Consider the following 11,583-nt stretch of genomic DNA (forward strand, 5'->3'; position numbering starts at 1 on the left):
ACCACCTGTTACCACCACATGATTTTAAGCACCACCAACTTCTGATAAAATGCAAACGGAATTCAAAACTTGAGAATAACCAACAGAGCAACACATGCGTGTTCACAATTCACCAATAAACTTATGGCTGCTTACTATTTTTAGGTAAATATAGCAACTGGGATAAAACATACCTCAACAGCCTTAACTGAATAAATGTGAGAGAAGAGGAATTATTGCCACGGACGTGTGCAGAAGACTGGGAGAGAACGGGGCTCACCAGTCACCAACGAGCAGTATACAGGTCCAGGACGAGTTAACTCCCCCCCTCCATGGGTTTCGAGGGATAGGGAGGGGGGTCAATAAGCACAGAAAATGGTAAGCCCTAAGTCAAAAAAGTAGCCTATAGAAAACTAAAGTTATAAGGCGATACTTTTGCATTTTTTCATAAACTTCTCAATATTAGCCCACGCTCTTGTTAAGAGAATAAAAACTATACTTATAATTAGAGAAATTCCTACTTTTTCCCTAGGGCTTGCACCCCCCTGGAAATTACTGACGCCCCCCCAGGTTAAGAACCACTGGTCTAGAATCTAGATGCTAGACTGAACAAACGGAACGGGTATTGCAATTACCAAGTCAGGCGATCAGTGCCAACTAGTGCGGTGTCGCCTCATGGAGCTATAAGAATGACTTGTGTTCGAAGATTGATGTTTCGGTCACTGTCATGAAGCTTGCTCGAAACCGGCCTCAATATATTCACGTTAGTATTTTTTCATGTTCATGGAGGTGGCGTCACGGATTGTTGTTTGCATTACGATTGGCATATTTTCTACAGTAGCAATATATTTGTCTACCATACTGTGATAAATACATTCGGTGGAATAACGAAGGGATGGTGTCACGTTAGCGATCGGTGCTGAGTAAATGAACATGTGAGTCTTTGTGAGTTAGACACGGCCTACTTTACATAATATTGCTAGTATTAACACATGACACCTGAACGTAAAATAAGCGATTGTATTGGTTTGCAGAGTGTAATTTGAAAGGGTAATATGTTCTCATTCAAGAACATAAATATAGCCTTTTAATACAAGTAATAAGGTTTAATGCCAAGGTTATCATGTGTTCAGTTTGCATCCTATTGTAACACTGTGGCTTGATACCAGGTCAACCCTTACTTTGATCTTTTTTTTTTGGGGGGGGAGGGGGGATTAGCCCACCCGGACACAGGTAACTGACCCACACGGGGCCTGGGGGCGAAAATGTAATAATAATAACAATAATAATAATAATGATAATTAGTTCATAATAAATAAAATTTAAAATAAAAACTACAAAATTATGAATTAAACAACAACAACACCAACAACAACAACAACAATAATAATAATAATAATAATAATAATAATAATAATAATAATAATAATAATAATAATAATAATAATAATAATAATAATAATAATAATAATAATAATAATAATAAATAATATTAATAATAATAATAATAATAATAATAATAATAATTATAACAAAAAAGAACCGTAAAGAAATACAAAAATTAAAAAAAAAGATCAATAGTGAGAAACGATATACAGTATGTATGCTGTGTTGTCAAAGTAAGAGAAAGAATTGAGACCCTGTAATTGTGTGTAAATGAAGCAGAAAGTCAGATCGGCAAAAGTTTCGTGATGCCATATGGCAGCAGGGTCTACTATTAGACAACACATTATGCTTCCAATATCTTCCCAGGAGGTAGTATCACCCTGTTTGATAGCTGCCTACTACCTACTATCCTGTTATCATGTTTCGTAAAAAGAACCTTTTTGGTATATACAGGGTGGCTTAAACAAGACACATTTCATGGCAATATATATCCTCCAACCATGCCTTGTCTCCTACCCCACGCACAATCCCTGTCCGAGGTCTCCCCAACTTCCCTGCTCGATCCCATCCGCCCTTGGCCATACCCATCTCCCGCCCTGCAGCACCCCTACAAACCCGTCCCCTCCTCCCCAGTGATGACATCCATTATGTTATCATGCCAATAAGATAATAAAATGTGACATAATTATGGCATATAACACACTATGGTCAGCAGTCAAATAATAAGGGACCTTCATTTACACATCGTGAGGTGAAATATGTTTCTATTAGGTATTATATGGACAAGTACAGTATACTGTATGTTATCCTTGTAGATATTTAGGTCGTATTACATGTCGCAATCCAGAGCTCAGGACACCTTCATATGATATAACAAATAGAGGCACTAACTGGACACTCACGGTGCCACAAACACCACAGTACAGTAATATACTATTGGTATTACTCCAACCACCAGCTTTAAATGCCAAATTACTTGTCAACAATACCTTTTTGATATATGGAGTTGATTTTTCAGTTAGTGCAACTTTGCTTTAACATGAAGTTATTTCTTATTGCATTAACATTAATGGTAAAACAGAATTGGCGATGTATCTATATTATTATTTATCAATGGTTTCCCAAGCTCTGTCCGTGGTGACGAGCGGGAAACAACCATTGGTCAAACTATCGTCTGGCGTGTGTTCGTTTGTGTGTCGCATTGTTGTCAGCATGGTGAGCTGTCGTCCAGAAAGGCCACCTAGTCTCACCTTCCGTTCGAGCAGGGTGTTCTTGTTATTATGACTCGTGACTGTACAAAAAATATAAAATATACAAGAAAATAATAGACAACCAAATAAAAATAGACACTCGGCATTCTGCATTGCTAAGGAAATCGAAATCTATTCGTTGGACGGTTTGAGACGAGACTAAGTAAAGTTTTATCTGAGTAAATCAAAGAAGAGATTTTACTTAGTAGCTAAACAAGTAGACCTATTGTACTGTAGGAATAGTTTAGTGTAGCCTACTAATTAATTAATTTTAATTGTTGTTTCTACACTGCAGCACTATAAAAAAATATATTTAACATTTCTTGCTAAATGAAAAAATGTAGGATTCACGTTGTTTAGAGATGCGAAATCGGCGAATCATGGGTCTAGGGGTGCCAACTTACTTACCAAACTAAGTGCCAATAGAACGTTGTCATAACTAAGTTAACTATGATTCTTTAATATAAAAAGATATATAAAAATATAAAAAATAACAGGATTTTTCAATGTATGAGAGGTTTTCAATTTTTTTCCTCAAGTTTTCAAGGTTAGGGTGAAATTTTCAATATACTGTATAGCAACATATTTCAAGCAGTGGCTCCACTGGTCATACATAGCCCCTACACACAAACAAGCACCCAAGCAGTTCAACAATCGAGCTCTGATACTTCCATTTCCCAATAAGGACCGGGAAAGGATATCATTGTTTTGTTTAATACATTAACGAAAAAATTTATCCAATCAAGTTTTACATTATTTGACATAATGGTACACATTAACAGACAGAGAGAGAAAACTACAGGGGTAGACCGGAGGTGGTGGAGACCTGGTGACACCCATGCCGGACAAGTTACGTGTTATGCATATTTTTTTTTAATCTAAAGAATAGATCGTTTGAATTATTGTCTTGTCATTTTTATCTGTAAATGTTAAAAAAAAATTTTGAATGCATATAACATTAACTGGGCAACATTTATGGTTACCTATAAGAGTTTAACTAATGATAAAATATGTTCCTGCTGCTTTTACCTTATTTTTCCAGCCAACCCTATTCAGCGGTGTGACCTACTTCTAGTTGTGACACACTTTTATATTAATCATGTCTCTCATTTGTCACTTATAATCCCACCATGATATCCATTGTAGGGATCAAACTATGTAGACTATGATAAGGCCATTATCACGAAGGGTAATAAAGCATTCTCTTATGAACCATATTATCACATTCATGCTAAGTTTCTGGCTACCAATCTGAGGGACAATAAACCCCAAGTCCAGTAATTCCGACCGGTTACACACATATATATATATATATATATATATATATATATATATATATATATATATATATATATATATATATATATATATATATATATATATATATATATATATATATATTTATATATATATATATATATACAACGTATTGTCCCTGGGGGAACAGGTATGGTCACTATTCTTTGGAGATCTTCCGCGCTTCTCGCCTGGTAGTTGACACAGGTCTACACGCCCTCGGCTGGACCCGTCAGGAGGCCGTCGACTACCTGATTAACCACACAGCCATGCCTACTGTAAAAGTGGAGGTGGGTCATATTTGTGTTTACATCACGGATTCCTTACTTGACGTGTGGTAGGTGAGTGTGACAAGTCTTATTTGGTCACTGGGGAGAATGTAAGGGAGTTATTGAGAGAAAATTATTATTTATTCCTTCATCTTAATAGGGATATAAATATACCAACATGGTCTCAGAAGCATAGCGGTAAAACTCAAGTGATGGAAGTTGAGCTGAAGTTCGGTCCATGTGATTTCAGGATCTTAAATATGGTATTGCTAATCTATGGCACACGAATTCTTATACTTTTTCTTGCCTTACGCACATTAATTAATTCGTAATTGTGTGAGTCGTTGCAGAATGAGGTGGACCGGTACATTACTATGCCGGGCCAGGCGCTGGCTTACAAGGTGGGGCAACTCAAGCTAATGGACTTGAGGTACAAGGCCGCCAGTGTATTAGGCGACGAGTTTGACATTAAGAAGTTCCATGATGTTGTACTGGACTCTGTCGGACCTCTGGACCTGGTGGAGGACGAGGTCAACGCTTGGGTTAATGCTGGAGGAAAGAAACTTGATGTGGTGAGAGTAATACAATGTATAAAGTTATGGTCTTGTTAATATTACATCATCCATAATCTGAAGTAAATAAAATGTGATCATCTCTTCATTTTTATTTTCCTAAAAGGGAATAAATGTAAGTATATCCGTCATAAAGTGTTATGGAAATTTTTAGAAGACTTTGATAATTTTTTTTTCCGAGATACACGGAGGAAGGGGAGAGAAGAAGTACAGTCACCCAAAAAAGTCCTGTCGCGAACCATGAACCCCGAGATTCAGACTCTTGAATCCGAAGCATTTATGGACAGAATAATGTATCAGTGTCTACTGCTTCGGGTTCACGAGTCTGAATCTCGGGGTTCGTGGTTCGCGACAGGACTTTTTTGGGTGACTGTACATAGGAGAATTAGGTGCGAGATGTCTGACTTAAGATAAAGCAGATATGACACCTACTCAACACCTTTTATCTCTTTCCTTAAACCCCACCCCTGTTGGCTCCCCCTACCCGCCTTTATACCACCCTACTATTGGGACCACGCCCTCTCCACCACTGTAACTCGTCGGCCAGAGCGACTCGGCGCTTGTGTGCAAAGGCTACAGTGGCATCTCTATTTCAAATGACCGGAACTGTAGTTCTAAATCATGACGTAAAAAATGGTTTAAATATGTACTATGGACTAAAGTATAACTTAATACAAACTATTCATCCACTTTGGTTTGGTGTAAACAATCGGGATTTTCATTTTGTTCTGCCTCAGAGTACGGTACCCTCGCAATACAGTGGGTAATTCGCACAATCAATGAAATAATGCACTTCACAAGATTTCCTTTATTTAATATAACTGGTGTATCTTTTATTTTCTAAGAATATCAGGAGTCAAGATCTCTATTTTCTCTTGATTTTGGAATGTTTAATAAAGAAGGCCTTCCATGTTCCTGTCAATGTTTCCGATGCCAAGACAAACATCATAAAGTAGTTTCTGTAAATCAGTCTTGTACCTTTTCAAGATATTCACCTCCTTTGACCTCAGTCTTCAGGAAGAAGACTAAGAATCAGAGAATGAACAGGTGGATGCTAGAAATGAGGGAATATTCCTTTACCATTGATTATAAACCCGGTAAAGCAAATGTTGTAGCTGATGCATTAAGTAGACCCGTGAGAGTAGTAAGAGAAGGGCGGCTGAAAGACTTAGTTGCTCAATATCCCACACTAGAGGGCTTAACCCCTGCAGAGCTGGGACTAGAACAACAGAAAGAACCACGGTGGAAAGAGCTCTTGCAGTATTTGAATGGGGAAAAGTTACCAGGGCACAGATACCCCAAAACCACCATTGATAAGTTTGAAGTGATAGATGGAGTTTTATATCTAGTGAAAGAACTAATTGACAAAGCCTTGCTCTATTGCTTAGTAGTACCTGATCATTTACGTGAAGCCGCCTTAAAGTTAGTACACAGTAGTGCCAAGTCAGGTCACTTAGGGCAGTGGAAAACCATTGCCAGGGCAGAAAGTCTATTCTATTGGCCAAACTGCCGTAAGGATTGTATAGATTTTGTGAAGTCATGTGAAAGCTGTCAGAAATTCAAGGGAACTAAGGGTCTTACCCAGAAATGGCAGGCCTTACCGGTAGTTTCCAAGCCTCTGGAGCGAGTTTCTGTCGACCTGACTGACATGCATGCGGGGGTCAACAGGGTAACGTTTGTCTGCATAGCAAAAACTAGCATTGGGGTGTGGAGATCATGAAACCAAGTGTTGCTATTGTAAAAAATGCGTGCGAGTTATATACGGCGCCATTTTCTAAAATGGCCGACGTTTCTGTTACGAGTGTCGGAAATAAGAACCAATGAATAAATTACTGGTCAGCATATGAACTTCAAATGAGTCGTTGTGTAGACACCGAAGCAGTTAAAATTTAGATATTATATGTTATACTTGAAATGTAACATTGGTTTCGATGTGTTAGGTAAAACAAAGTAATGTTTATTATATTATCCCGAATACTAATGAACGAGTGAGCGTTCAATGGTTGTTTGCCGATTCAAAACGTGAACGTCTTTTGTCTGTGACGTCATTTCCGCCCGCCTTTGCTCTCTTGGTTTTGCCTCTTAAAGCCAGGTGGCTTTTAGTATTGGGCTGGCAGTCATAAGATAAGTATCTCCTCTCCTCTTGTATATTTCTAGTGCCATAACGTGTAAACCTTGCTCGACTTTTAAGAACACCAAGTATTATATAGTGATCTATATGTTTGATCAGGTTTAGTTTTTATTTGTTAATTTTGTGCATAACTGATATATTTTATTTTTTGTTTGCTAATATATGTAATTAAATGTACATCATGATTTTCAATATACCCCATAGCAATGAGGGGCAGTCCGTTGGGTTTATATAATCATATCACCCCCTGTAACTTCCACTGGCTATGAGTTGGCATGGTCACATCATGCGATGGGTAAGTTCCTTGAAGGAGCGGCCTCAAGAATGTTAGGTTAGCATATAGAGGCCGGCTACTTGAGCATTCTTCCTCACTCTCTCACACAAGCAGGATGTATTTTATAAGAGTTATTTAATATATCCTCTTTCCTCATTTAAAACTCATAGCTTCAGTGATTAAGTTACGGTGATATACACTTGGAACTGTATATAATATATCTTCTTAATAAATACAGAAAGGACAGTTGGGTTTCGCTACTAAAACCCTGTATACCTTTACATGTCCCAGCCTCATTAACTCATCAAGAATCAACGGTTAAAGGGCCAGTTCATAGGTGGCAGCAAAGTAGTAACGGATAACAACATTCCGGTATATATATATATATATATATATATATATATATATATATATATATATATATATATATATATATATATATATATAACCGGTCGGAATTTGCTGGACTTTAATTTCTCACTTGACTTGGGGTTTATTAAAATTTAATAGATGGTAAAGGCAGTGGAAGCGCCCCTTTGAGAAAAATCCCGAACCAGCACAAGAACACTTAAATCTACTACACAAAATGAACTGTCCGTGACCCGTGGAAGGATAGCGTCTGTGACTGGGATGAATGAGACACACTGTAAAATTTAGACACTTATATTCCCTCCAACACTACAAACACAATCAAATAATGGTACACCAATATGCGCACCTCTTAACTTAAACTTTAAACACTACTCTGGGGAATAAAAGTTATACATGACATAGAAATTATTAGAAACACAGGCAACAATAAATTTGAAGTATTAAGAAATGTTGCTCGCCCACATGAACAGGCCTTAAGGCTTTCAGCAAAATAATATCACTCAACAAAATTATAGCACCCCAACAGGTGTACACTTCCTAACCTAACCTAACCACTGCTCTGGGGAACAAGGTTATACCTGAGATCAGAATTATGAAGAATTAGAGGCATTAAAAGAATCAAATCACAGTATCACTCTGGTTCCACTTAATGGCACAAACATTAAAAAAAACACTACTATCAAAATTATTTAAGAAATATTAAACTACACACGTCAAGATAATATCAGTCTGAGGAATGGTGTTAACTACACCCGTGATAAGGAAGATAAAATGTTCCTCTAGGTATCTCCTAGAGTCCTAGACTCACGGTCTCAGTGTGTGACCATTAATATACTCAGATAGCCTCAGTGTACTCCCAGTGCGTCCATGGGCAGGAAGAGAGTGAGCCAATCAGACCTTGCGCAGTTGAGAGAAACTTTAGCTTCCCGTTAGCAAGAGGGTTTCACTAGCTGCTCGGGACATGTGGGGTTGTGCACCGGAGTGGTAAGAACTGATCACCCACTGCTGATGCTGGTCCCGTGTCGTGTTAGTTGTCGGGAGCACTCGTTCACTCAAGAGATCCTTTGCTACCCCGCTAAACAGTGACAGGCCTACACTGATCGGTCCAATGGCGACAATCGCCACCCTCAATCATCAACGGCAGTCAATCTCTCGCAGTCAACTCCGGTCAACTCCAGTCAACTCCAGTCAACTCCAGTCAAGTGGGTTCTGACGGAAACCCTGAAATGAACTCACTGTTAGCTCTAGTTTACTTTATCACTGCCCTATCTAACCCTGTCTGAGATCGAATGAGACTTACTTGTTATACTGCAATAGCGCAGCACAGGTGACTAGGCCACGTGACTATTTCTGATGGACGCGCGGAACGTCTTGTCTGTGTGAATGCTCTCCGGGACTGGGAGAGAACCCGCCTCGTGTCCTCTCAAGGCGTTAGCTTGGTCCTACGTGATATATTTACCGCCTAACTAATAACTCCTTGGGACACCCGTAACATTATTCAGACTGCTAAATGATCTATAATAATTTCAAATTCAATAATAGTCCCTTAACTTCATGAATCGCATCATTATTAATTCGGTAAATCATATTTAATATCATATAGGCCTAGTTCCGCAATCTCTCGCTACGAGCAGGCAGCGCTCCCTCCCCTCAGATGACCTTGAACGCTCAGTATCACTCATGGCGGGGCATTTGAAATTACTCTGAAATTTCTGGATATCACAATCGACCCCCCTAAAAAAAGACAGCACTGTCCTCATGTGCTGAGAAAACATGCATACGACCCCCCTAAAATTTTGTTCTAAGGACTGCACCTCACCCCTTTTGCTAAATGCAGCATTCCCGTCTTCTCTTCTCTCCTTTTCTCTCCCGCTAACACTCGACCCCCCTAAAAAAAGACAGCACTGCCCTCATGTGCTGAGAGAACAACTTAGAACCCACCTTCAACTCTGTACTATTCCACTCGCAGCTAGCAACTCCATTTCTTCCTAGCCCAACTCAATCCAACCAGAACATCACGCTCCCCTTTTGCCTGGCCCTTAACTAGAGAACCAATGTCAAAATTAATACCAGCCCAAAACAAACATGCTCTCCTTTGGCCTGGCCCTTGAACAAAGAGGAACCAGTGTCAAAAAAAAATACACAGTCCAAAACAAGCATGCTCTCCTTTTGCCTGGCCCTTGAACTAAGAGGAACCAGTGTCAAAAAAAATACTCAGTCCATCTCCAACATGCTCTCCTTTTGCCTGGCCCTTGAGCTAAGAGGAACCAGTGTCAAAAAAAAATACACAGTTCAAAACAAGCATGCTCTCCTTTTGCCTGGCCCTTGAACTAAGAGGAACCAGTGTCAAAAAAAATACTCAGTCCATCTCCAACATGCTCTCCTTTTGCCTGGCCCTTGAGCTAAGAGGAACCAGTGTCAAAACAATACTCAGTCCACGTCTCCGAACCTCATGCCGGCAGACCAACCCTCTGACAATGTACCAGTCCATCTTAGTGAGGCCCTGGACATTACAACCGTACTCTCAATCCCGCTCATGACAGCAACTCAATCCCGCTCATGACAGCAACTCATGACAGCAACCACTACTCAACGCACATCTCTGACCTAACCATCTCTCCAATCCCCTCTGCCCTACTCACAACTCCTCCAACTCACCCCCTACAACCTGCCTTTTCTCATTACCATGCACCCTAAACTGTAATCGGTCGGCTTCGTCTTGTCTCTCAGCTGGAGGGCTCGATCAACCTCTCTGAACTACTTACGTACCCCTATATTTCCCACTTGGACCTCACACTTCCTTGACTGCTGGACGTGTGCCTGACATTCACCCCTTGTTTCCTCCCTGAACCGTTGAATGTGTGCCTGAGACTCCCACTTGAACCTGTTTACCTGTGCTTGATAATCCCTCTTTAGGTCTCCGAACTCCTCTCTCAGCTGTACCAAGGTCCCGCGGCCGTCTCTCTTCCTCCTCATACACATCTCTATTGTCAAGCCTAACCAACTCAGTCCGGGCACAAGGATGAGCATCAGTGCGAGTTCAATCCCTACCATTGCTAACCAACACATGATGGCGTTCATTATCCCAACCACAGTACTATCAGTCACGACATTAAAAACTACGCTCTGCTACCATTTGTAACCGGTCGGAATTTACTGGACTTTAATTTCTCACTTGACTTGGGGTTTATTAAAATTTAATAGATGGTAAAGGCAGTGGAAGCGCCCCTTTGAGAAAAATCCCGAACCAGCACAAGAACACTTAAATCTACTACACAAAATGAACTGTCCGTGACCCGTGGAAGGATAGCGTCTGTGACTGGGATGAATGAGACACACTGTAAAATTTAGACACTTATATTCCCTCCAACACTACAAACACAATCAAATAATGGTACACCAATATGCGCACCTCTTAACTTAAACTTTAAACACTACTCTGGGGAATAAAAGTTATACATGACATAGAAATTATTAGAAACACAGGCAACAATAAATTTGAAGTATTAAGAAATGTTGCTCGCCCACATGAACAGGCCTTAAGGCTTTCAGCAAAATAATATCACTCAACAAAATTATAGCACCCCAACAGGTGTACACTTCCTAACCTAACCTAACCACTGCTCTGGGGAACAAGGTTATACCTGAGATCAGAATTATGAAGAATTAGAGGCATTAAAAGAATCAAATCACAGTATCACTCTGGTTCCACTTAATGGCACAAACATTAAAAAAAACACTACTATCAAAATTATTTAAGAAATATTAAACTACACACGTCAAGATAATATCAGTCTGAGGAATGGTGTTAACTACACCCGTGATAAGGAAGATAAAATGTTCCTCTAGGTATCTCCTAGAGTCCTAGACTCACGGTCTCAGTGTGTGACCATTAATATACTCAGATAGCCTCAGTGTACTCCCAGTGCGTCCATGGGCAGGAAGAGAGTGAGCCAATCAGACCTTGCGCAGTTGAGAGAAACTTTAGCTTCCCGTTAGCAAGAGGGTTTCACTAGCTGCTCGGGACATGTGGGGTTGTGCACCGGAGTGGTAA

General features: G+C 39.8%; 1 protein-coding gene across 1 annotated transcript; it reads left to right on the forward strand.

Moving 5' to 3' along the window:
- Positions 1-4,084: 4,084 nt before the first annotated feature.
- LOC121879424 lies at positions 4,085-4,834 on the forward strand (the record flags this gene model as incomplete). Its single annotated transcript, XM_042386084.1, has 2 exons — positions 4,085-4,201; positions 4,531-4,834. Coding segments are annotated over 2 exons (378 nt in total), but the record flags the coding sequence as incomplete, so codon positions are not given.
- Between the last annotated feature and the right edge of the window lie 6,749 nt (positions 4,835-11,583).

The sequence above is a fragment of the Homarus americanus genome, unplaced genomic scaffold, assembly GCF_018991925.1.
Source record: "Homarus americanus isolate GMGI-L3 unplaced genomic scaffold, GMGI_Hamer_2.0 scaffold34388, whole genome shotgun sequence".
Taxonomy (NCBI): domain Eukaryota; kingdom Metazoa; phylum Arthropoda; class Malacostraca; order Decapoda; family Nephropidae; genus Homarus; species Homarus americanus.